At 37.8% G+C, this 26,909-nt stretch overlaps 3 protein-coding genes across 7 annotated transcripts in view; 2 read left to right on the top strand and 1 right to left on the bottom strand.

Annotated features, from left to right (window-relative positions):
- Positions 1-601: 601 nt before the first annotated feature.
- Positions 602-4,427, top strand: LOC103480380 (cerebellin-1). Its single transcript, XM_008435301.2, has 4 exons — positions 602-708; positions 1,698-2,295; positions 3,463-3,582; positions 3,717-4,427. The coding sequence occupies exons 2-4, from the start codon at positions 1,990-1,992 to the stop codon at positions 3,912-3,914; spliced, it is 624 nt and encodes a 207-aa protein (XP_008433523.1). The 5' UTR covers positions 602-708; positions 1,698-1,989; the 3' UTR covers positions 3,915-4,427.
- Positions 4,428-5,916: 1,489 nt separating this feature from the next.
- ripk3 (receptor-interacting serine-threonine kinase 3) lies at positions 5,917-17,866 on the bottom strand. The gene is made up of 13 exons (XM_008435360.2): positions 17,756-17,866; positions 15,432-15,595; positions 15,189-15,357; positions 14,636-14,791; positions 12,044-12,192; positions 11,742-11,791; positions 10,040-10,201; positions 9,120-9,202; positions 8,935-8,998; positions 8,797-8,864; positions 8,097-8,148; positions 7,843-8,000; positions 5,917-7,296 (listed from the first exon to the last, which is right to left on the bottom strand). Exons 1-13 carry the CDS (start codon positions 17,783-17,785, stop codon positions 7,117-7,119), a joined length of 1,485 nt encoding a protein of 494 aa, XP_008433582.1. The 5' UTR covers positions 17,786-17,866; the 3' UTR covers positions 5,917-7,116.
- Positions 10,146-26,909, top strand: part of khnyn (KH and NYN domain containing) — a 30,826-nt gene continuing 14,062 nt past the window's right edge. The window contains exons 1-3 of one of the 5 annotated variants that reach the window (XM_008435295.2): positions 10,146-10,231; positions 12,050-12,187; positions 22,777-23,044. In XM_008435295.2, the coding sequence (XP_008433517.1) occupies positions 22,814-23,044 (231 nt within the window). In that variant the 5' untranslated portion in view covers positions 10,146-10,231; positions 12,050-12,187; positions 22,777-22,813. Of the gene's footprint in view, positions 10,232-12,049; positions 12,188-16,484; positions 16,577-20,439; positions 20,794-22,776; positions 23,045-26,909 lie in introns of those variants that run through there. The other 4 variants (XM_008435298.2, XM_008435299.1, XM_008435296.2 and 1 more) reach the window with 4 other exon arrangements.

The raw sequence follows: 26,909 nt of genomic DNA, 5'->3' as shown, positions 1-26,909 counted from the left end.
TCTGTACTAAAATATGACATAAAACCAACCAAAAAAAATAAACACAATAAAACTAATTAAAACAATCAAGGTTAAAAGCTGGGGAATAAAAATAGCTTTATGGCCAATTTTGACAGTAGGCAGTGAACAATCCCCTCTAATGTGCAAAGATAGGTCACAATAGACAACAGTAGAAAAGGCCCTGCTCTGTTTGAGTTTTCTCCTGAATCTTGGTACCTGCAGCAGCTGCTGTCTGACAGACCTAAGGGGCCAACAAGGTAAGTATGGACAGAGGAGATCAGCGGGGTAAAATAGTTCAAGAACCTTAAATGATTTAAAATCAAAAATTCAGAATGATGCCCACTTTCTTCCTTTTACATTTTGTACACCCTTTCCACTTCAGACATGAAAATGTAAACTATAGTAAATCCAAACACAACTGAAAGGGAGAAAAGCGTGGCAGTAGAGGTATGTTGGGGGAAATGAGGATATAAAGAAGGGCGTACAAGTACAGTAGGACGCCGAATAGGCATGAAACCAGAAAATGCTTGATGTGATTAAACGTCTGTTTGAACACAGGGGTTCCTTGGAGCAGAGAGATAGTCGCAGAGAGAGGGAATAAAAAGAGGAGGAGCAGAGATAAAACCTGAGGTAAAGGCTGAAGTAGACTCTTGGGAGGCTTTAAATGTTCCCAGAACAACAAGCTACCTTTACTGTCTGATGTAGTAGGTGAGTGAAGCTATTTGAGTCTTTTCAGCATGTCTTAATGGGGGTTTTTTTATGCAGAAAGGCTTTTGGTGTTGACAACGTTGATGGGAAATTAGTGGTTCATTGAAAAATTATTCAAGAACTTGTTTTTTTCTGCAGAAAATGCATCATTTGTTTAAATCATTTACAAAACGTAGTGCTTTTAATATTTTGATAAGATTAGGTTAATCTTTTCTTATGCTGAGTGTTGGTGTGAAGGAATGCGGACTCTGTGATCAAACAGGAAAGATGTGTGAGAGTGGGAGTTTTTACCTACAGATGGCCTCTCAGTGGTGCCACTCTGACCGTCCACGTTCCCGAACCCTGAAACCAGCTGGCAGCGCTGACGCGGGCCGATTCGTGGCCAAAACATTACCTAATCACTTATTTTGATCCTCCGTGTAATCTGGTTTCTATTAATAGTCAGGTTTTACTCATTTTGAACTGCGTTTTACTAGTTTTTAAAATAGTTTTACTAGAACATTATAGGACGTTTGAGCCTATTTAAAGATGATGATAACAGGAATGATTCATTTCAGTGCCTGGTTTCTATGTTGCAGTCACATTTACTGACTGGTTGTTTGATTGGATGATTGATTGATCGGATGCAGACAAATAAGCCTTGAAGAGCTACTTTCATGACAACAGTCAAGCAATGTGCTGAAAATAGAGTATGTTTTGTGATTGAGATTTTGTTTTGACACGAGGCATCAAATGAAATGTGATGTATTTTCAAAGAAAAATGAAAACAAACTTTCTGAAAATGAGCTGTGTTTAGTTATACAGTTTATGATTCCATTTCAAGTAGAAACAACCTGAAAGAATGGACATGTATACCTAAGCAGGATGTATATCTTTACACTATTTATAGTACGTTTTTATGCTGTATGCATCAAGGATATTTTTCACAGTTTTTCATACTCAAGAATGCCACATATTTATCAAACATCCCATGTTTCACTGCTTCACAGGCCACAGGCTGTAGACTCTCTTCCATCAACTCCAGCGACCTGTTGTAGCATCGGGACCTGGACACATTCCTCTTCATTGGTGGATCGTTTGAAATGGAAAACCTGCCATCTTGATACCAACTAGACGACATCTTCAAACGGAATCTAAATTCAACCAGAGCAAACCTGAGCCATTAAATGACACGAGAAGATCCCGTGGGGAGCGTTTTCTTTTCTGGTGGAAGCATGGCTTTGTAGCTAAAGCATATTTGCACCACAAGAAGTCACTGAAGCTTTGAGCTAATTTGGAACTATGGCGTTTCCATTTTTTAACACCGCGCCTTCCTTGGTTCCCCAATTAATCTTTCTTGTCGGACTGCTCCTTATTGGCCAGTGGGGGCCATCAGGGGTCACCTGCCAGAATGACACCGAGCCGATCGTGTTGGAGGGAAAGTGTCTGGTTGTGTGCGACTCCACGCCATCGGCGGAGCCATCGGGTAACGCTCTGGGCATGTCGGTGAGGTCAGGAACGGGTCGGGTGGCATTTTCAGCCATACGCAACACCAACCATGAGCCGTCCGAGATGAGCAACCGCACCATGACTATCTACTTTGATCAGGTGGGTTGAAATAATATCCAGGAAGGTACAGAGTTACAAACTGATAGAGAGAACCCCTGGTATTCACGGGGGTTATAGCCGTCCACAAATAGCTAAAATTCTATGAATACTTGAACACTTCTAACTGCCTATTTTAATAGTTCAAACACCAAATATACCTTAATATGCATAAATACATTCAGTAGAAACTGCCATCTTTTTTATCTCCACTCTTGGGGGTAAAAACAATCTGCACTAAGGAAAATGAATGCTGTTCATGGACTGGGAGTTTTGTAACACCAGTCCATAGCATTTTCTTTCAAATACTTCTGACATACTTTGTGAAAAAAAATGCAAATAGACAAGCATTCCCTGAAAAACATGAAGTCAGATTCCCAGTAAAATCCCTAAAAAAGTGTTCTGTAAATTTAGCCAATTTAACAAAACCTTACAGCCCTTAAATTTAGCATATGGTCATTTAACAGCTATAATCTTAGTAGGTATAACTGGCTTCAGTTGATAAGTGGAAAATTATAAAGTATCATGGGGCAGTTTCATGAGGAAAGGCAGTCTCCTCATGAAAATAGGTTTATTAATAATAACTTAAAGAACAACAGCAGAACATTAATGGGTTTTTGTTGTTGATTTTTTTTCATTATCTTCTCTCCAAATTTCTGAGGCCTCCGACACCACTTGGTGGACACCATTGGGAATAGACAACGAACGCATGGCTCAGCATAATTCACAATTTGACCTCATGACACTAAAGAACACCATTGGACAATCTATCCTTATTTGATCTATCTTGCCTGTCATTTAAAGCAGTGTGCAGAATTGCTTGTTAGAGAGCAGTCAACACTTTTGGAAGTTTCTATCTCTTGCTTTCTGTAAAGCTTTGTAACTGCATTAATGGCAAAAAAAACTGATCTTATTTTCTTTCATTTATTTTTAACCATTTCCACCACTCCTTTTTGTTTGCCTTTCTCTTCAGCATTAAAAGATCAAAATATTTCAAAAAACAAAGCTCGAGCGGACATGTTGAGCTGCTGGGAAACTTCTTCAACAAATTTTTTTCTAATTTAGCTTTGCCATGAGTTTCTTGACTATTACTCAAGAGGAACTGTCTCTCTCTCTCTCTCTCTCTCTCTCTCTCTCTCTCTCTCTCTCTCTCTCTCTCTCCTCTCGTAGATTTTAGTGAACGTTGGAAGCCATTTTGACCCGGCAACTAGCATCTTCGTAGCACCCAGAAAAGGAGTCTACAGCTTCAGCTTTCACGTTGTTAAGGTTTACAACCGGCAGACGATACAAGTGAGAAAAATTGCTTAAAGCCTGAGTTAAAACTGTACTCCTACTTATGTCTGAATATTGTTTCCATTTGTTTATTGTCCATAGCAGTTTCACAAATCGTCTTGCTACTTTTCTTCTTCGCCTTGTCTTTCTAGGTAAGCTTGGTTCTCAACGGCTGGCCGGTAATCTCGGCCTTTGCAGGTGACCAGGATGTGACGCGGGAAGCGGCCACCAACGCAGGTCTGGTGTTGATGGAGCGAGGGGACAAGGTTTACCTTAAACTAGAGAGGGGAAACCTGATGGGTGGGTGGAAGTACTCCACCTTCTCTGGCTTTCTGGTCTTCCCGCTGTAGGGTTTCCTTGAGGCAGGATGTTGTATAAAATAAAAATTGGTTCATTTCCCAAAAGGGAAAGCAATGAAGGATGTGTTTCTGCTGTAATTTTAGGATCCACATTGGACTGCTTAACCCTCCCGCAGTCCTAAAAGGGGACTGCAGGAACTTTTTTTTATCCTGTGCACATTCCCGGCGGGGTCTCACTGACCCCATGCATTTCCTGGTTTCGGGAACTGGCGGGCTGACGAGATATCTCCATCAGTTCCCTGCTGTCTGACAGTGACATCTGCTGCGCTCTTCCTGAGTATCTTCAAGTTAGGACTGCGGGAAGGTTAAGATGTGAATTAGATGAGTGGATGGATTGACTTTGCACCAAACAGTCTTGAATGTAATTTCCATGACCACGGTACTTTTGTGGCTCGACAGACTTAATGTGTTTATGTGCTTGCTTAAATCCAGTGTAGCCTCTTTGATGCATGAAAACCAAATGTAGGACATGTTTGTTGACAATAAAGAAAACAAAAACAACAACCGGCATCTCTTTATTTATTTTGAATCCATTGACAGTGTTAGTTGTGACTTACTCAAAAACTCAGTTTAAACAATTTTTAAAAATAAATATGCACATTTAAAGCTTTGATGTGGAATATTTCCTTTATATCCACTGATGGAAATGCTTTTCGTATAGTTAACATTGTTTATTCCTTCCGTCCGCCCGTCTATCCAGATGTCACTCCCTATGTTACAAGTGAGAGTACCCTGAAAATTGTTTCGGGTTCTGTACTGATCTCTTATTTGTAAAAGAAATAACATTTTGGAGTTCATTTATATTTTAAAACATACAGTATATCCATTAAATCTGAATTTTTCCCAATTTTCTGCATTTACCAACTGAAAATTGAAAAAAAAAATCATAATTGGAAAAAAAAAATTATTTTTAAGTAACTTTTAAAATCTTACCTAAATATTACAATCCTGTCTAAGCTACGTTGCCTTTTACAATCTGACAGAGAAGAACACATAGGAAATTTGTGTATCTAGGAAAACATATCAGCCACAGATGAATCTTGTTTAGGTTTTGCTTATCTTCAAGTTTTTAAGTTGCATAGAAAAGACTGAAAGTTTACCTGAAGATTCTTATTGTCCCATTCATGCGCCATTAACTTACATTAAAGCACCAACATATCAAAATCCATTACGGTTATTTAAACTGACGCATTGCTTTTGGAGTCCCAAATAGCTGTGACATCCATTTTTTGCTCCTGCTGATGTACAGAGACCGTCCTCCGTATCTTACTCTGCGGTGGATCCGGTGGCAGATGGAGGCCTGGCGGTGGAAGTGGGAATCAGTGCCAGAAGCTCGCTGGGTTCATGCTGGACCATCACAACTGATTTGTGTCAGCTTCCTGGGACTCAGCAGAGGCCTGTGTTAGCACTTTGGAGATTTGTGTACGGAGTACAAAACTGCATTATGTGGAGACTAGAGGAATAAAGGTCAAAGACTTTCAAATCTGTTTGGAAGTCTTTGAGAAAACGAGTGCGTGTACGTAACCGAGAACAAAATTATTAGCTCACTGCTCCTTATCTGTTTGAAAAGGTGCAGGATGAAGTGAACACTTATTCAATCCTACCCCTTTTCTCAATTTAATGACATGTATGACTTACTGACTTGTTAATTATCAGAAATTTGCAATTAAAAACATTTTATGGTATACCTGTTCAATTTAATGTGCTAAAAAAATACCTGGAAATAAATTATATTACATAAAATAAAATGACTATAAACATACTCTCATAGTAGGACAAGAAAATTTATTGACCCATGATAATTATATGAATAATGACAATTGTAAGTAACAACCGGACATTCAGCACCAGAATAATTACCAGTTCCTTGCCAATGTACACCATGCTTAATAATCTGTGCTGTACAATGTTATATAGCACATTTAAAAAACTGAATGATAGCAAAATCATCCTGTAAATCTTATTTAAAAAAAGTAGACACAAAACTGACAGATGTGAGCACAAATATTTAATACGTCTTATGAATCACAGTAAACATTTTTTCTTTAAGTAAAGAAGAGATTGCTTTCATTTTATTTTATTCACTTGTAACAAAATAAAAAGGATTATGGTGCGTTCCATTTACCTCCAAGGGTGAAAACTATTATTGACATACCACGGAAGGGTAAATAAACTGTTATCGCAGTACTATATTCATGCAGTAGCCATATTTGATTGTGTGGTTGGTGGCACAACTCTCATTTTCCAAGTTGGAATTAAAAAAGTCATGAGGCATTTCTGTGCATTTTTCCATATTGGAACTTAGAAAGTTTGTCTTCTTTCACCAAATGGAGCGCAGCATGAATCCAGCACACATCAACACACCCACACCAAATCCATCTTCATCCACACCTGAAAATAGTCTCATAATCTTTTTAACAGACAATACCACAGAAGTATTTCACGCTCACCTGCTGCAACACTTCACTGAAGTTACAGCACTCATCAGGTTAGAAAAATGCTTTAAATTCCAACATTTCATGTAGTACACATTGTTCAAAAATCCCTAAAGCTTGTCATTTACTATTAAAATTGCTGATTCCAAAGCCTCTACAAAATAAAGCAAAAAATAGTGTAGCATATACCAAAAAGTAGCATTTGTACCTTTAATTTATATTTATATGTACCATATCTTTAAAACAACTTGTTGCAAAAATAGAATATAATAAAAAATATTTATTTCAGTGAAACTAATGACCCGCTAAAAAAATGAAAAACTGAAAAAGCTCAGCTTTTACACCTTTCTTAAAAACACATTCCTGAAAAGCTTTGACTCAAACGTTCGCTTCTTTTAATTATAGTCAGATGGTTGTGAAGGCAAGTTCTGGCATCCTAAGGCATGTTGGCGCTCTGATGGTAGATATTTTCTGACCACAGTTGGTGAAAAAAAAAAGAAAACCAGCAGCCGTCTTGGCTTGTATTTAATGGTGATTGTGCAAAAAGCTGGCCTGGAGTTTTTGCCCGCTGCTAAAACCAGTTCCAAACAAAAGAAGTGAAATGAATTACAGTAGCAGTAATAAAAAGATGATGAAAAGCTGCAAAAAGCTGCATTAAATGCATTTATGCTACAAGAAATAAATAATTAACATACAAAAGCTAAACCAAATATTTTGTTTTATTTGAAAAAGAGAATAAAAAAAACAGTTCTGGGAAACTATGGATTAGCTGTATTTGTGCGGTGTTGTGAGGAGCTGACAGTAGATGGCGCCGTTGGGTGCCTCTTTCTCTCGGAGGAGCCAGGCAGGCTGATGTGCATCGTGTTGTGGTGTCCGTACTGCAGTCCAGTCACATTGGAGCAGTGAATGTTTAAGGTGCCGGGACTGGAAAACTGACGCTGCGGAGAAAAGAACACCTGATAAAAAAAAAAAATCCTGTTTTGGGTGGAACCGAACCTGCTGATATGTCTGACGACGGCAATTCAGAGGGAACGCTTTAATGAAATGACAACTTTCATTTAACGTTTTTCAAGCACCTATTTGCAGCAGAAAAATGCTTTAGAGTGAGCAGGAGCCTGAATTAAAGCTAAACTTTAGGTAAAGGTTTACTCACACTAGCTATTTTAGACTAGCTTTTTAAAAACGTGTCTTCATTTACGAAATGGGGATGACTTCCAATGAAAGCTTTTTTTTTTTTTTTTAAATACAGTAAAACTAGATTGTGAGCCTGGTCAAAGATTGTCCCGTTCCGGTTGCATCTCATAATTTCTTAGACTTTAGTATTTTGTTCTGACAAACCAGGTCAGAATAATCTACCATTTTGTCGTTTTAGTTAATAACGGGAATAAAACTCCCGTATTTTTTCCTCCGAGGTGATGGCAGCTCATGACTGACAGATACGTGGTCCGACTGCTTACAGGTCCGTCTGATGATAATCGACATACCTGACACAGAAGTAACAGAGGCTGATTTCTTGCTTCGCCGTTGGATGTCAAATGAGTGGGTCGAGTGGGTTCTACAGAGGACGGCTTCATTTCAGGGTCTGCTGCTCGGCGGGCCTGATCAACATCACACAGACTTGAGGCCCAACTAGGTGATGGATCTAAAAACAAACAATAAAAATGAAAATAAATAAATCTCGACATGTGAAACCATGACAGGTGACTTGTTCCGAGTCATATATCGGCGTCTTTCTCACCTTCGACTGCTGCATTGTCTCCTTGATTTCCTGGCCAAACACTGGCTATTTCCTGAAACATGCAAAAAAAAAAAAAAAAAAAAAAAGAATCTTTTGTCACATATAACAATGTTTGACGTGAAAAAAATTGTTGGTTGTAAACCAAATAATGACTCCACACATCTAACCTAAACTGTATCAGTATTCCCTCAAAGAACAACACAATAATTATTGCATCTTTACATAGCAAATTTACTCTTTCACATAAATTCCAGTTTTAAGTAAATTGCAAAATTACAGGTGGCCATTTAATTCTTTCACCTTCTCCTTAAAATAATGTTGAAATAATTTTTACATTTGCTTTCTTCTCCACCCTTTCCCGTATAAGAAAAAGAAATAAAAAAGAAAAATACCCCTAGTGAAACAGGAAGTGATATGCACAATAGTTCCTCACACCAGAAAAAATTTGCAGTGTGGCAACTCCGCAGGACTGGCCGAGTTGCTGCAATACAAAGTGCCCTCACTTAGCATCGCAGTCTTCTTCTTCTTGTTTGTTTAACTGGGCTAAAGATCACTCCTTTCTCTTGTTCTCACCATAAAGATGATGGTGATCTTGAGATATGATGGTGATGTTAAACTGTTTTCATTAATTAACCCAACTCAGGTCATTTGACCTACCGATTTTCACTATCGCTTTCAGTCATTCTGACAGATTTTTCACCTGAACCGGCGGCGGTCCTGTCCGCACATCGTCACAAATGTTTGCCGCTGCAGCTCTTACTGGTTCTGCTGTAGGAACAACGAAAAGTCAAACCTCTGGAAGCCAGGCAGAATTGTCTAATAATGCGATCAGACTGACCTGAAGTCTCAGTAACGGAAAGTTTTGTCATCCCATGTGTAATCTTCTCTTTTTCATTTAGATCCTTGAAGGAGGAAGAGAAAGACTTGAGTCAGACCGGGGCAAAATTTTCTGATAAAAATAATATTGTGATGTGTCATGTCAAGTTTTACATCACGCCAACGTGGCTTGACTTTGTTCCTCACCAGTTTCTGCAGGACTTGGTGGACGGCATCGTGAATTGCGGGTTTGTGCATCTTGAACAGTTCTTCCATCACAGTTGTGCATTCTATCGACAAACCAAAGTCACGTTAGCTTCAAGAATCTCACGTTTAGTTCATTCCTCTATACTTGGGACTGTTCTCACCAGATGGAAAAAATACTTTCATTAGAGTTTAGTTTGACTCTATTCACTTGTAATTGTTGGTTATTTTTGAACAAAGTTATGGACAGAGGCTTCATTCAGTTACTTGTGAACAGGAATTATTTTTTGTTGTTTAATCTATGTTGTGTTATGTTATATTGATGTAGGTATCACAGTCTAGCCTGGCAAAAAAAAACACACAAAAAACAACGTCTTGTTCTACTTTACTTCGTGGTCTGGACCGCTGATAAAAGTTTTGAATTTTACCCGGTCTCTAACGTTCGGCCGTGACGTAATACGCCAGTTCGACGTTATAAAGTTTACCGGAAATACAACCGTCCTCCACCGCGAAGAGTTAAGTACCGAGTCAAACAAGACGGCTGTTAATGTAAATTCAATATCTGGAAGTGTGGCCAACGCAGACTGAACAGCTTCGTTCACTTCCTCCATTGTTGAAACTACAGGCTACTACTGAAACCGCAGAGGTTATCGGTTACAACTTCTCCTTCTGTTCGCTGATTGGCCCTGTAGAAAATCTACTTTAAAGCCCATATGGACCTATGAGGTGAGATTTGAATGAGCGTGAGCGGACATGCTAATCACAGGCAGCTGTGTGGCTGAAAATTATGTAGTAGCGTTAACAAATTCAACATACTTTTTTTTTTTTTTTTACACAATACAAAATAGGACACAGATTTGCACCATTCTTTTGTATTGATGAGTATTTTTTAAATCAATTTCTCTAATTTTTGCATACTGTACCACGGGAGGAAGGCCTTTGTTTGGGATTTGAGCGCCAACACTCCTGCATGAGATCGATGAGTCTTGTCAGTCCCGCCACTCCGGCATCCGTACACCTGATGTCATCCAGAGAAGGACGGTCTCCCATGGGGATACGGATAGGCACTATGGCGGACAAGGCGTCTGAGGGAAAGACAGAGATTGGAGTCGAAGGTGTGTTACAAACGTCCATTTGGTAAAATTTACATTTAAAAATCTTCACTTCACAACATCTTGCCTGCCAGTTATTTAAGATGAAAATTATACACAGGGCAGACACTTGCTTAAATTGGGAAAGTTGAATGTGCATAAAGGATGATGTCGTTTAAAAATGTATTTCTTGGTAGTGGTTCAAATTCAGTTTTTCCGTTTAGCGTATAAACACCCATGTAACCCCAATTCTCAGTAACTTCATTTCAAGGATTTAAAAAAAAAATTTGTGACAGTAAAGTCAAATTTTATTTATTTTATTTATAAATAAAATATATAAAAAATAAATACATTTATTTTCAACAGGAGGAGTTGCTAATTGGACAGCCTCTCTCTCAGTGATTTTGACTTTGATCTCCATTCACTGGGATGTTAACTATACATCCTGATTCTTCAAGATAAGCTGATAGTAGTTGACTTAATTTCATGGTGGTTGTCATGGATACATCTAAAGTGTTGATTCCCTAATGGATTTTTTGGAGGGGAAATGCTGACTGCAAATCATTCATACTTAGAGAGACTAAAACTGTGGTTAACACTCCAGTAGTGATAACACTTCACTTTTCACTAATTCATCTTCCAACTCATTTTTTAGCATTGCAAGTCAACCTGCAAAACAGGACATCTGAGTATTTTTATTTTATTTTTTAAAAAGTATGTATTTTTCGAGGCTCAAATGTCCTGGTCTTTTTTCTGCATATTTTTTGTAATATTCTGGGAATTTTGTGTACAAATTAAAATACCATATTATAGTGTGTCCCACAATAATGACACAATAAATGCTACCACTGGCTTCTGATATCCGGCAGAGTGGCTTTGGATCATTTCACAGATTTTGAGGCATCTGAATTTGTTTAGATCACCTCCAAATCTGGAACTCTTGAATTTTCTGAAATAAAGAAAATGAACATGTGAGGGCTGATGTTGATTTCTTTTTTTTTCTTTTTTTTTTTAAAGCAGTTTACATTTTTTGTTGATAGCCGTTTTAGTGGTTTGATCGGCATTTAAAAAATAATTTAAGATCTCCAGCGCCTACAAAAAGTAATCATCTGCTTGGATTTTTTATCCCTTTTGTTGCTTTTGCAAATCAATAAAAACCTAAATTTGGCTTTTTTGACATTGAAATCCTAATGTTGCATCTGCTAAATAATGACTTGAATGGGGTGAATATTTATGCTACTTATTTTGTGTAAAATATTTCTATTCTGTTGTTTTTTTAAATTATTTTGTAGAAATCAGTTTCCACTTTGATATTAAAAGTTTTTCGTCAACGAAAAAGACTAATTTTGTTAATTTAATTTGTATGAGGGTAAAACATTTAATGAAGTGAATACTTTGATATAAAGTGGTTTAGAGTAAAACAGGTTTAAGTAAATGGTTACATGTACTTAAACCTGGAAAATGATAGAACCAAATTCCATGCTTTTCCAGACTTTTCGAAAAAACACGACTCAGGAACAAAATAGGAACTTACTTGAATATGGTTTTTTTCCTGTTGCAATGGACCACAGCAATATACCAAAGCTGAAACAGAGGTTAAGAGAGTTGGAGATTACTGCAGAAGCCAACTCGCCTCCTTATTGTTTTTGTTGCTAGTTATCAGAACCTAAAGAAATGGAGCCCACGGCCGTTTCATCAAAAAGAGGAAATCGCATGAGAACTTCATTCAGTTGATAACTTATCTGAAAAACATTTCCTCATATCTTTCACTTCCTATTGGGAATGAAAGACATAAACTGCTTGATGAAAAATAAAAGTGCCCTGATGTCTCTGTACCTGTAGATGTCAAAGGCCCGTGAGGGATTGTAAGAAGTGTCGAACGCCTCTGGAGGCATGTATCTGATGGTCCCGCCTGTATCGTTGCTGTCCTTCTTGGAAGTTCGAGTGATGCTGCTGGAAAACCTGGCGAGGCCAAAATCTGTAAGCTAAAGAGAGGATATAAGTACAGTCACACCGTAATATTAATACCATTTTATAATTGTGTTTGTGAAACATAAAAAAACTAAACAATCCGGAATTAAACATCAAATTAATTTAAGGCTAACAATGCATTTTTGTGAGATTAGTTTGTAATAATATCATTAAGGGAAACACCTTTTCTTTTTTTTTTTTTGACAAAAAAAAAAATTAACCTTACTGAATTGCCCTGGATTTTGGAACAGAAAAATATTTGACTGAAAGAACTTATTTTTGTTTTGATGAGACATCTATTTAAACTTGATCAACGCGAATCCCTCGAATTATGGTCTTTTTTTCATTTATTTAAACCATTTTTATCAATGATGTGTAGAACACATAACTTTAGAGAATAGTGATAAAATGAGAATTAGACACACAAATTTTAGTTTAACATGATTTTGCTCTACTTCAGATAGAATTAGGTATATACACACAGTAAATGTCTACCAATGTTAAGTTAAAACTCTCTTTGAAAATTTGAACTTTCTGTTGCTGTTAATCTTGTGGAATAATTCTGACTGGATATCTGATCACTTTTCTTGGTGGAAATGGCAGAGTTCATTTAAATTGGCTGGTTCCCAGTCATACATTTTAAATCTGATTAAGGTTCGGTCAAGTAATCTGGTTTTTTTTTTAGAATTATAAACACCAAAATTATATTTTACTTGGTCGTAATTTATCTACCTTGCAGACAAAATTGTTGGTACCCTTTGTTAATAACATTGAAATAATTTGAAACTGACAAAAGTAATCATAAAAAAAGCACTGAAAATTAACCACTGAAAATCAGACATTGCTGTTGAATTGTGGTTCAGCAGAAACCACAACAAACTAATGAAACAAGACAAAAATATTGCTACTTCTTCAAAAGATTAGAGATAATTTGACCATAAGGACAGGTTAGACTAATGTGTGTCCTCAGATTAGCATTCCCGGTGCCTTCAAGCTTCAAGCAGTCAGTCGTTCTATTTAAATGTTGACAAGTAGTCAGTGGGCTGTTTGGTGACATGGTGTGTATTACGTTGAACATGGACCACAGGAAGCAAAGGAGAGGATCGTCTCAGGAGATTAGAAAGAACATTGCCTTTACCATGATAAAGGTAAAGGCAATACGAGCATCTCCGGTTAGCTTGATGCTCTGTGTTTCTGTTTTATTGTTGTAAAGCACTTTGAAATGCCTTGCTGCTGAAATGTGCTATACAAATAAAGTTTGATTTGATTTGATTTAAAAAAGTGATACTGGAATTTGCCACAATTCACATTGACAAGCTGCAAAGCTTCTGGGAGAATGTCCTTTTGGACAGACGAGAAAAAACTGGAGCTTTTTGGGAAGGCTTATCAGCTCTATGTTCACAGACTCAAAAAGGAAAAGAACACCGTTCCTACTGTGACATATGGAGAAGGTTCTGTTATGTTCTGGGACTGGTTTGCTGCATCTGACACAGGGTGTTTTGAATCTGTGTGGGGTTGGACTACTCCTATCTGACCTTTTATGAGCCTTGCTCTAAATGCTATTGAACATCTGTAGAAGAAGCTGAAAAGTGCTGTTTGCTCATGATGAGTAGGTCAATCTCATTGACCCACTCCTTTTCATTATCTCAATAGTCTGATTGGTCAGCTGCTCTTGCATACATAAAACAATGCCATAAAACAGCAGGGAAGAAACCCGCAATTCTCTAGACTATCCAAGCGTTACTTTCCCGACCCAGATCTGATCAGGATCAAAGCTGTCCCCTATAACTTCAAACACAGACCCCCCTTCCTTAACAAAAGGCAAATGGCTAGACCATCTGTTTTGAGCTCCACACAATCCTTGGTGTATAATCAAAATCTTCACACCTGTGGTTCAAACAAGCCTCTTTGTTGGGAAACACCACAAACAGTGACACCCTGCCGTTATAAGATCTGCTGACCAGAACCTACAAAAGGCAGCCAGAATCAAAGGACTTGCGACTCCTTTGACTCTGTATTTTTGTTCTCACCTAGCGAGGTTTTGATAAGTGTCTTACTTCTTCTCATCCAGAGTCTTGCTATAGGAATTTTTTTTCACCCAAAAACAAACTAAAAGGTGAACTCCAGAGCAAAGGCACATACATTTTCACAGTAATTTTTTTCCACAACAGTAACAGAAATGGTGTTTGATTGCAGTGGTTGCCTCAAGAGGTTGTTAATGGTACTATCACCCTTTTTATTGGTTTGTTTTATTAAAAAGACTGCTGAGCCATAATTAAAAAAATCAATGTTTGATTCTCATTAGTTAATTTTCTGTAGATTTTTATTTATTGCTATTGTCAAGTTATTTTAGGGACCATATTTTAGTGGATTTTTTGTTTATTAACAGAGGGCTACCAACAACTTTTGTCCAGGTGGGTAAATGTGTGGAGCTCTTGCCAGAACCAGTGGACTCACCTTAGCGTTTAAATCCGAGTCCAGCAGCACATTACTGGGCTTCAGGTCCAAGTGCAGCACAGGAGGGGAGAGACTGTGGAGGAAGTTGATACCCAGAGCAATCTGGTGAGTCAGTCTGAAAGCCAGTGGCCAGGGTGGGGGTCCTTGTAAAGTTTGCTGATAAGAGAGATGACATAGTTGAGGTATTCCATAGTGTTTTGGTTCCTTTTCTTACTTTATGCCATTTTCTACTGTAAAGAAATTATTCTTTTAAACTAAAAATGATGCCACCTGAGCATTGGTATCTTTTAATGCCACAAACCATGTCTCTTGCTCTGACTGCAGTTCATTCATGACCTCGATATACTTGCAATCCAAACCACAACATTTTCCATAGACTTTCTAGGTCAGCTTGTTATAAAAACCCAATCAAAGTTTTGTGAAAGTTGCGAAACGGATCGTCTCTAAACACACAACAATACCCTTGGGCGGAATTGCATTGCGTCAAGATAGTAAACTTTACTGTAAAACATTCAAAGCCATTGAGGTAATTCAGTGTGGACCAACTGCATACCTGGAGGTTAGCCAATGATCCTCGTTCCATGAAATCCATGACCAACCCCAGCTGAATTGACGACCCTGAAGAAGGTGATTGACCCTTAAAAATCCCAATGACTTGAAGGACGTGGCGGTTGGATCCTTGTCGCATCATCTCCAATTCATGCAGTAGAGCCTGGCTTGTCCTGGGGTTGCAGGTTTTCCTATCAATATGTTGTTTTGCAGCTCCACTAAACAGCCAGTCGTATGCAGTACTCACCCGTCATCATAATGAAGAAGCTTAATGGCCAGAAATTCACACCACTGCCGGTGTTTGGCTTTGTAGATCTGCCCGAATCCTCCGGATCCGATCACTTCCCAGCCCTCTAGATCAGTGTCCTTAACCACTTTCAAATCAGGACTGTTATGCAGCGCCATGGTTTGCTAGAAAAAAACATTACATCCTTTCATTGTAGTTTAAGCTGAAGTTTCTATTATCCTGTTCACATTTCAACAAGACGCCATTAGATATCATGAGAACATGGGGATCTTTTAAATCAAACAAAGTTTTCAGACTCAAACTTAGAGTTCTAAACTAATATACATTTCCAATGGCTTTTTATGCTTTTATGTTTATTTTTATAGGATATGACTACTGTTTTAACATGTATAATATTGTTAGAAGAAGCTAAACAATGGATATGAAAACGAATAATGCCAAGCAATCAAAACGGTGTGGAAAGTAGGATGTAAAGATACACCAGCTTAAGTAAATGAATTCAGGATCTACATATTGAAATGCTAAAATCTTAATAATATTTTCATTTACTTATATTCTGTTTCCAGATGCTTTATAATATACATTATTTCTATTGACTGGCCTCCTAACCCTTATGAAATATGACAGATTATGATCCACAATTACATCAAAATAACTGAGTGACCTCCTGCTAGCAAATATTATTAATCGGCTTCACATAATCATGTTTCTGTTCAGCAGATTATGGGTGAATTGTAGAAAATGGGCAGTACCTTGTGAAAATAGTCACCCCATTGGATTTTTTTGTTTTGTTGCTTCAGAATCTTGAATGAAAGTGAATTATTTGCATCATTTTATTTAAGGAACAATCCTACAACTTGGAACATGTCATATTCTTTTTTTATTGTATAAATATACATGTAACACTGAAAATAATTGCCTCCAACTCTACTGACTTTTTAATTAATAAAAGCCACAAAAAAAGAGGTAATTTAAGTAAACGATCATTATCCCATCCTAAGTACGATAGTGTAAACACAGAACTGGTTGTCATGGCAACCTTCTGTGATGTTTTGGTTTGAACTCGTTGAGTTAGCAGCTGCCTCCTGGATTCCTGTTTGCTACTGAAGGCTGCCACTGAGCCAGCACTCGGAAGTTCCCAGCAGGTAAGCTAAACGCAGCTCAACCAGTTTATGATGGCAGTCAATAAAACGTGGTGCCAGGAAATGGAGCCTGAACGACACAAATTAGTGGGTCTACTTTTCAAACATCTTGTTGTGCCCACCTGAACGAAACGCATGGTGATCCAGTTGGTTAAATAGAAGGGTAAAAGTAATTTTTTATTAGCCTTTTTTAACATAAAGAACAACTCCTTTTTTGACTTGTTTTTTTTTGAGGGGTTAATAATATTCCTCTGACAAATAAATGGATGAAAATCAACAAGCCGATGGAGAAAAATATACACATTTTTGTCTTAACAAACTGTGTCCTTACAGATAACTTGCAAGCATGAAGGCTTTTAAAAAGTCTCTACAGGTAGTGTTACAACAGTCTTCACAAAATTCTCCATTCATTGCTAATGTTTTGGCATTTATGGAGCCTGTGGGATCTGTTTTACTTAACTTCAAAAATGGAAATGTCTTGGTATGTACTATCCAGGAATACAACGACCTTAAACGTGAGGAATTTTACCAGCAACCTGGGGGGAGGGGGGACTTAACCTTTTTGAATAATCAATATAAAGCCAAAAGTCGGTCATTAAGGAATTAAACTACTTCTTGTCTCTGGAGTGGCAGTAGTTTGGTTTCAGAACCAATGAAACAAATCTGGGAACTGTACAGAAACACAGCACATTTCACATGCCTGCCCCTCACCCTATAGTTTGAGGTTAATGTTTTTCACCAAGCCCTCTTCCATCTAAAGTAGGTGTTATTGTCAAGAGTACCTCACAGAAAAGTCCCAGGGTGTGGTTCAGTCTTCAGTCCTCCCTGTACCACATCGATGAGAATAATTCTTCTCGAAACTTCATTTTCAGATGTGTAGTTTTCAAACAAATCTGCCCAGAGTCTATGCTAATCTATGTAAGTAGGAAGCCATGTTCTTTTGTTGCTCAGCGTTCTGAGCAGAAAATTCAAAGTCATAGCAAGTCGCCTGTTATAAGCAGTTTCCTCTTGGACATCGGCTTGTTTATATCAATAACAGTTTAAAAAAAACAAAAAACTTCTTCATTCTAAAAACGCAAACCCGAACAACCTTTCTATTACAAGGTCGCACTGCCTAATGAATCAAAGTGATATTTCTTTTTTCCTTTTTTTTTTTTTTGCAGAAAAAGGGGGACTACTCACCCTTTGGGATTTGTTCTGCTCTCTCATCATTCAGTTGTCATGAAAGAGTCTCAGGAGGGCAAAAACCCCCTCTTATTCCCCCACGTTCATCTCCCAGGTTGTCGATCTTAGTGAATAGAGAACTGAAAGCATTCTGAGCCGTTCCATTAATCCCACTCACTTCTGCTTCCGGGTTGCACAATGTGTGGGGTTTTATAACAACGTCCTGTTGATCTTTTTGACTTTAAGCCGACGACTCTGTGCAAACCTACTGTTTTTGCTTCAGGTAGTAACTCATTCAGCTTGTGAAGTGGTTTAAAGTCACTTTTTTTTATAGCAATCAGATTCAGGAGTTGACTGTCTTCAACAAAGCTTCCTCATAATTGTAAAAGATTTGAGTTTATTTTATGCTGAAATCCTCAAAATCTTAGAAGTTAACCAGTTTATTATTATTACTCCTTTTATCTTAAAAATGTAGTTGTGTTCCAAGGCATTTCTGTAAATGACAACAGAATTTAGTTAAATTTCGCCGGCAGGGGGCGAAAGAAACGGATAACAGGAGATTTATAGTCATAGGTAAGAGCTAAAGCACTGCCTCACACTTTTTTCAGGAAGTGATAAAACAACACCGATAAGATCAAGGGTTGACGTTTTTGTCCCGTTTTCAGGAGCAACAAACCTCTGATCTGACAAAAACCAACATTGAAAGTCCTTAATAAGGGTACTTTTTACATTTACAGCCACCTATGCGTGTGTTTGTGTGTGTCTGTGTGTGCTGAAATCACGTCAGCACAGCCACTTTTGATTCATACCTGAATCAGGTCAAAGGTTGAAGTGTTACCCAGAGAAGTCAGGTTTCATGACTTTCGAAGGACGTCAAAAATACTTTTGGAAAAACAGTGGGATTGTGAAGAGAAGATTTATGCTTCCAAAGCAGCAGATTCAGCAATGGGAACCACATTGTCATTACAAGATCATAAAGCAGAGGAAGCTAATGATACGAAAACAAAATAGCAATGGTCTTTTGTGGAGCGTCGACTGCAAATTCAGTAGAGAGGTCTGTTTGGATGTGTAATTAGTGCTTTGAGCAGTGGCATTGTGATCACACACTTCATTCATAAGTTTATAATTATCATTCTTTTGCCATTGTTAACGTCCTGGTTTACAACGTCTGGCTTCACCTGGTGCAGGATTATGACGCACATAATGCCTCATATCAATGACATAAAAGTCAGCTGAAATGCAACATGACCGTTCATACTGCAGGCTCTTTAAAAACAACTGGATATGTATCCAAATTAGTACCACCTATAGAAGTGACAAAGAGGATTTTTTGAAGGGTGTAAAGATTGGAATTGGGTCGTTCAGACTGCTTTGAAAAAGTCGCATATGGGCGAGAAAAGCAGATTTGGGCTGTGTGAATGTAGCCTATAGGTCTTTTGTATTATGTTCATTTAATTTTTGCATTTCTTAGAACTGAAGAGGGATCTAACCGGATTCATATTCAGCTAATGCCTCAGGATAGTTCCACTTTACATGATGTGTCCAAGATAACAATAACTATAATTGTTTATCCTTACGCCTACAGATGAAAGAACGTTAATATGTACAAAGATTGAGCAACAAAACCGTTACAAGATTAGACTGAACGTTGTCTTAATTATCAAAAAATATTTTACTCAGAAAAGGTTTTCAGTCTGATTTAAAGCATTTTAGTGTTCATGATACCTGATAAATTGAAACCATTTCATAAAAAATGCCTTTTATGAAACGATAAGCTTCTGTAGACAAAAGATCTAAACAAGGTTTCTCTTGGTACCACTCAAATTTAGGTTTTATTATTTTGTTGGATTTTTTTGTTTAAATTTATCTCTCTTTTGATCATTGTTCAGATGAATTTGGTTACGTTTTTCAGAATTCCTCATCTTTATCAGATTTAACCAAATTTACGTTGTATCTCCAAATCTGTTTTTTTTCCCTTAAAATTTATTTTGTGCCACATGTAAAACATTATATTTCATTTTGTTTATTTTATGTGTCCTTTGTGTATTACAATTTGTTCTTTTTGGGGATTTTTTTAAAAGTTGTATTGTCAACACTATGTACATTTTGGGCTTTACTGTGTCTCTAGTTGGTACTTTTTAAGCCGAATTTTCACGTTTCACTATTTACGACCATTTCATCCTAAATTTCACACTAGTTGAAGGAAGACGAAAGGAATTTATGCTGCTATGATTTAGGAAAATGCCATATCATTGTGACTTTTTTTAAATTTTATTTTATTGGAGGAAATACGTCTCTTCCTGTGTTTAACAGAGGGAACTACCCCATTTTCCCTAAATGGCTTTCTTGGTGAGAAGGCAAAAGCCACGGTTTTACCAGAGTTGTGTGGAAAATATTATGCTCGAGTGAAGCGTAACCTATTAGGTTCGTCAGAGCAGCACGGGGTTGAAACAAAAAAGACCAAAAACATTCGCCTCTGACGTCATTGGAAATCCCCTTTACATTGCTTCTGACTCTGACACAACTCAAAACGCACCTTTTCAAAGTTGAACCATAAATGTGTTTCATAAGCCTAATATGTTTAAAAACAAACATAAAAAAAAACTAATTGTGTCCAGCTAATTATGCGCAGTTTTAATTAAAATGCTGATTGGAGAGAACGTGCGGGAAGTGCAGTCTGCTTTCATTTATTGCGCAGTCGCAGAACTCTGTTATGGAGATACTACTGCCCTCGCATTGAGCCCCGTCGAGCCCGCGGCGCTACCTGTGAGATAAACTGCCTGCTTTACTTTCAGTTTTGTCTTCGGGGCTTTTTCGCCGCTGATGTGATGTGCGGCTCGGGTTCGGGCCCGCAGCTCCACCGGGGACAGCCGCTTGTACGTGACCGTGGGCCCCGTCGAGTCTCCCGTCCGTCTCCTCCCCACCGAGCAACGAGGCTGAGCGGCGGAACTTTGGACTCTCAGCTTGTTTGTTGTTGTTTTATGACTGCGGAAGACCTGGGCAACCAGCTGCTCTTAGAAACCAACGCGCAGGACTTCTTACGACCTTAACGTAAGGTACCCCCCTCCCCAAAAACCCCCCAAATTAAATGTTTACGACTTGGATTAATGTTGAAAGTTCTTCTGAAGTTATGTTGTTGTGTTTCCGACACGAGGATCGCGGTTGTTTCCTGGTTTGATTTCTGCCAGGAACACGCTCACACAGATCCGAACATTCAGATGCCGTATTACCTCACAGGTCCACAGCTATAACGCTGCTTTCAGTTTAGATTTCTTCATAAAGGCGTCTTGTTGGCTATTGCTGTAAGTACTGTGTGTGTTTGAGGGTGAGGGGGGATTGCTTAAGCAGCGTTTGGTTGAGCAGAAGCAAATGGATGCCAAACATCCTTCACCTCTCAGAAAGGAAGATCAACACAACACTGATCGATTATTTGTGATTATTTTCATTCTTGTTTAGACTTTAAAAGTTTAGTTTTCCTGTGAGTGGCTTATTACACCTTAAAAACGTAGACGGTAAAATCACATGACCTGTGATTCCTTGTCTGATTGGGGCTTCGATGACTGAAATTTCACCTAAACGCAGAGCTTGGTGCTGTTAATGCGTTCAGGCATAGTTGACAATATAGCATATTACAATGTAATACAATATGATATTGTCCCTGATTGTCTCTTTGGGTTCACGGTTCTTGAGTTTTGTTATTAGCAGTTTAACTGTGCACAACTCTTTTAAAATATATGTTCAATTTAGTGATGACTGAGCTGAAATAATCAAATGCATTTTTGTTTAAATGATCACTTTTCTGTTGTGATGCATTGATTAACTTTTTTTGTATGTTAACCAGGGCCGTAAAGCTAGAGATGTACCGATAAGAGATTTGTGGTCAATTCCAAACTAATTTTTGCTGATTTTGTATTCTTTAAAAACTACAAGAAGTTGTAAGAACATCACTGAAATCATTTCTTGATAGCCTTTTTTGCCATTTGATTAAGAGCAGTAGCTGTAAAAGGGGGAGTTTTATTGTTAATTTGAAAAGTTAATATGATGTGAGTGTTTTTAAAACTTAATATATTAGTAATTTGCAAGCCGAGCATCACAAAAACATAAGTCTCTGCGTGTATTCCTTGAGAATAAGCTGTAAATTCTTACATTTACTTTGAGATTCTGCGAAGGTAGGCGATATTTCCAGCTTCAGCATGTAGCGGTGGAATGCTCTAAAGAATAAAACAGAGCAACTTTGTGTTGCCCCATTTAGCCTTCCTGCCCTCTCTCACAGCCCAAGTGAACCACGACTGTATGCGTACATGTCCTAGAAAAAACTATTTCCTTTTAAAATAACTTTTTACACATCTAATACTGACTTCGCTTTTGAAGCACCTTTCAGATACTAAATGTGGCTAACGTATACAGGGTGTCCACGCGTCATTAAAAGGTCTTAAATTCATGTATCCAAAATGAGGGTCTTAAAATGTCTTCATTTCATTAAAAGACTAGGTTAGCCCTTAATGTTTACCACATTTCTTAAGTGTTGTGCTTATCAGTCTATGTAGGACAAAGTTTGTATGTTTCTGTGGAGATCCAGGTCTGAAACTCCACCAAGGCCTGACTTAAAAAGTCTTACATTTGAGTTGGTGAAACCTGAAGAGAGCCTGTTAAAATTTTTTGCTTAGTTACAGCATCCACACTGAAGAGTGTGACATCCGAAAAAAGGGATTGGACTCCATAGCAGTGCGATCATCGCCTGTACCTTACCAGACTTTATATTGAAGAATTCATCCATTGAACTAATTTAGGTGTCTTATTTACATAAATATGAACCCATCTCAGAACCAGATGCTTAAATTAAGATTAAATTTTATGTTTTTTGGCATATTCTTCCATTGTCTCACGAGAAGTGAAGAAACTGTGACCAGGTAGTTGGGGCTTGTTGTGTCCGTCAGCGATATGAAAATGAGCGTTGGCTGGTGTCGGGATCTATTTTTTTCAACAGCATTTTCAAACCCAATCTAACCAGCTGATGTTTTCTTTCTTTTTCTTCACAGTATGCTTGACTCCTAGCCACCGATTTGAGACCACACGATGGACGGTAAAAGGAGCAGTGGAGGTGAAGGAGGGAGCGAAGATCCAGAGGTCGAGGATGAGTTTGCTTGCGCCGGGATGCTGCGGGGATCGCTGACTTCCCTGCACAGCACCGTGGAGCGGATATTCAGGGTGTCATTTGGAATCGGAGCGGATGATTTGCCAAACGGGAACAACGGTCAGATATGGCTGAAGTTGCAAGGCCTCAGCACCGACGTGAAAGCTGCCAAAGTAAGACGCCTTTTCCTGGTTTTTAGGTGTTTTGTTCAATGAAGACCTGCTACTTGGACGTTTTCCTTCTGTTGGATGTTTCTGTTGATTGTGGGGAAGGTTTCAAACAATGACGTAAACATGGAATGAAGTTTTTGCGACATTGCTGGGACTAGTTGGATGTCTGAGGTGAGGTACTGGCATGTGTATCCCGACCCGCCTGTGCAGACCTTGAAAAACATCAAATGCAGGTCACAGCAAGGTCATGATGTCTTTACAGTAGACAGTCTGGAGATCAGCAGTCTCCAGACTGTTTCGTATGAACTTTTGAAATGGAGCCATGACCCATTAAGCTAAAGAAACAGTTAAGCTTAAAACAAACCAGTGGTTTAATATGGTTAGCATGGTAAATTCAGCAGATCACGACAGCCTCTGAAAGCTTCGATCGACAGGCGCTCGTGTTGGATGACTAACTCTGAAACCAGTCTGACTTTTCAAGTCGGGGGTTTTAAAGCTCATCTGTATGTGCTGGCAGGAGATGGTGAAATGACAAGCCGTTAGCGTTAGCATGCTTTCTTTTTCTTTTTTTTTAAACTATTATTATTTTTGTTATTGACAGCAATGGAACCGAAACCCATTGACATGTCTGTACTTGCATAATTAAGCTTCTTAACCCTGGGAGATGCTCGGCTGCTTAATTAGCCTCATTTTAATATTAGAGATTGGGAAGGCCCCCCACCCCCCTTTTTCTTTTTTTTCCCTTTTTCTTCAATGTTATATACATTTTCTCAAAATTAGGTTTGCTTATTTATAGACCATAAATAAACAAGTGTGGATTCTGACTGCACACTTTGAAAATCTGCAAGTCTGAGGAAAACAGCTGAATTTTCTAGTGGGATAATAACGTCTAGAATCAGTCTTTGAAATAGATCAGCACTAAACCTGCTTATTTAAGAAAGCAATAGGTATTTAAAACAAATAGGACCTATAAGTGATATGATGCACATCTTAAAGTAATAACATCGCTTATTTAAGATTTTAATTATCTTTTTTACTGATCTACCAATCAACTGGCCAGTGATCTTTAGGTGAAAAATTGAAGAATCTAGATTTTGTTTTCTGCCTTTTTAATTACTTTAAACCACAAAAAAATCTTCTTTTTTCTGTAAATGTTTTAACAAAGCGTGTTCTTAACGCTTATTTTGTTTTGACTCTAGTAAAAATGAGATCAATGTTGGGAAGCTGTGCCTTTGTAATTGGGAATACAGTTGCTATACCTTTATTTACAAGAGTTTACAAAAATGATTTGAAGTTATTTTAGTTCCAGCTTTTGTTTGAAAGTTCAGGACTAAGAGGAATCGGTAGTGTCCTGATCGTTTCATCTCTAAGTATTTTCTCACCTGAACGCCTGGGTCTGTGTAAAGGATCACATCCAAACATTTTCGTACGTCAATCACTTTGATTAATTGTCTCGTAAGCTGTGCAAGAAGTATGCAAATCCGCTCGTACTTTCCAATACAGATGCGTCATTCTTTCTGGAAGACGACTTGATTAGTTTTTGAATGCCGAACAACATGGCGTCACACCCAGACGTCTCACGCCCAAAGTTGCAGGCAGCTCGCTGACTCAGCAGTATCAACTGTTGTAGCTTAGATTGTTTTAATGGAAAATTAATCACTTCATTTGCAGATCAATTCAGCTGAGCAAAGGCTGCTGTTGCACAATCACATGATGGCGGCACATCTGGTGTCACATCTGTGTTGGTTGCAACATATTTTATCTTTTTGATAATTTTCGGTTTACGATCCGAAGCATAAAAACAAGCCACACGCTGTCTCATATCAGTTCACTTCTTTGCCAAATTATTCCCCCATGTGATCACTTCGTACTTGAAAATAAAATGTTTAATTACTGTGTAATTAACCCTTGTATGACAGCTTATTTCAGTTCCTAGTTTTTTTTTATGTATATATAAAAATATATAAATATCAGATATATCAGAATATATCAGAATAATTCTGAAAAAAGTATTCAATCTTATATTTATTTTACAATTTTTGAGAGTGTTGGAAATATTATGTGTTATAATTCTTGCATGTGTATAGACTATTGATCCTAACCCTTATGTAGGTTCAGAAAATACCTATCAGAGATTTTATTTTACATCCTCTTTAACTCAATTCCCATTTCATCATCTCAGCTCTTGTGAAATATGACAGGTTATGACCACCAAACGCATAAAAATATTTTATAGTAACCTTTTGTTAGTAGATTATATTAATTACCACATATTTTTTTACTTTAAACAAAAAGTCGATTATAAATCAACCGGCTATGTTTGCCATGAAGTGACCAAAATAAAAAAAAAAAATAAAAAACACATGATAAATTAAAATAAGCCTGATCATTTCCTTTCAAATGATTAATATTATTTGAAGGGCAAGTTTGTGTACAGAGACTTGGTAATTCTTTATATTTCTGGTTTCTATTGTATTTTATTTCCTTTTTATTTATTGCTTTTGGTTGTTGTGTTTTTATTCTGGATATTTAAAATGTCTTTTATTTGCAGTTTATAATGTTCTGTACAAAATCAAAGTTTATTGGTCTTTGAAATTGCAAGCTTGCATTATTTTGTCATCGGTATATTGCATGAAATTGGTCTCGAAACAACAATATTATCGTTTATCGCAATAATTTCTACAATTTATCTTCCAGTAAAATTTGTTACTGTGACAGCTCTACTGCTGTATGATTTATGACATTATATTGTCTACTGAATATTTATGTACTGATTTTAAGCTGGTGCGTCTCTCCTGTTGTCAGTGGTCGTTGGGTGTGATGCGTCCTCAGACAGGTCGCTGGAATATTGCAAATCCAATTATACACAGCTGATTTCTTCTGCTGCTGAGACATTTATCTGGTCTATTGTCTCGCCATAACGCAAACATAAGTTATCAGCCAGAGTTACAGATGTGTTATGTGGGGAAGCAAGAAAAGCAAGAGCGAAAAAAACCTCAATTACCTCAGCAGGGTTTCAGGTTGATGCTATTTAAAAAAAACAAAACAGATCTCTGAATTTGCGTGTTTTGCAGTTAATATTTCCTTTAAGAAAGCTGCTCTGTGGCAAGTTCTTGATCCACCTTGGATGCATACGTGGTAGATGTAAACACAGCATGGCTTGGACCTGACGGTTGCTTTTGTTTCCTGTCTTTGTGATGGTTTCTGAACTTGTAGCAGCCGGGCTGCTTTCACCTGCTGCTTGCTGCCCTGACCTTCCTAGAGACTCGGTGTTCTCCCTTTTTTTCCCTTCTTGTTTTTCTCAGAACGGGCAGGATGCTCTTCATCCGTCTGTAAAATAGCAAATCTGAAGAGTTATAAATTGTAGGTTGTTTTTAACTTCTGCATCAAGGGTGGACCAGATTTTAATTGTACTTGGATTTTACTTGACTCTGCTCATCGTTCGCCTCGTAGCAGATTTGCCTAAGTCATATTTTGGCCAAATTGAGAGATCTGCTTAATATTGATCTCCTTGTGCTGTTACCTCACCCTGCCTATTTGCCCACAGCCTATCAGAACGCCTGTTACACTCTAAACTCCATCACTTTTTCCATAATTTATTAATTTTTTTCTTCTTTTACAAAAATGTTAAGAAACTTTAACAGGGTTTGCCAAAGTGTGTGTACTGGTTGGACTCAAATCAGCCGAACAAATGCCTAACATCAGCAACAACGCTAAGTTTAGCTTAGATGAAGTCAGCAGTATTTGGAGCATCACTAGCATGTTGACTAACACAGACTTACTCAGTTTATTATGCAAGCAAAATTGTGCAAGTTCCATCCATCCATCCATCCATTTTCTTCCGCTTATCCGGGGTCGGGTCGCGGGG

This window comes from Poecilia reticulata, linkage group LG18 (assembly GCF_000633615.1).
Source record: "Poecilia reticulata strain Guanapo linkage group LG18, Guppy_female_1.0+MT, whole genome shotgun sequence".
Taxonomy (NCBI): domain Eukaryota; kingdom Metazoa; phylum Chordata; class Actinopteri; order Cyprinodontiformes; family Poeciliidae; genus Poecilia; species Poecilia reticulata.
Note: the sequence above shows the minus strand (reverse complement) of the source record. Positions and strands in the feature narration are given on the sequence as shown.

Coding starts and splice junctions, on each gene's coding strand:
- LOC103480380 (XM_008435301.2), top strand. CDS start 1,990: ATGGCGTTTCCATTTTTTAACACCGCGCCTTCCTTGGTTCCCCAATTA. Junction 2,296..3,462: donor TGACTATCTACTTTGATCAG/GTGGGTTGAAAT, acceptor CTCCTCTCGTAG/ATTTTAGTGAACGTTGGAAG. Junction 3,583..3,716: donor ACAACCGGCAGACGATACAA/GTGAGAAAAATT, acceptor TTGTCTTTCTAG/GTAAGCTTGGTTCTCAACGG.
- ripk3 (XM_008435360.2), bottom strand. CDS start 17,785: ATGATGAGAGAGCAGAACAAATCCCAAAGG. Junction 10,202..11,741: donor AGGAAAAAAACCATATTCAA/GTAAGTTCCTAT, acceptor TCTTTCCCTCAG/ACGCCTTGTCCGCCATAGTG. Junction 8,149..8,796: donor CAGGACCGCCGCCGGTTCAG/GTGAAAAATCTG, acceptor TGCATGTTTCAG/GAAATAGCCAGTGTTTGGCC.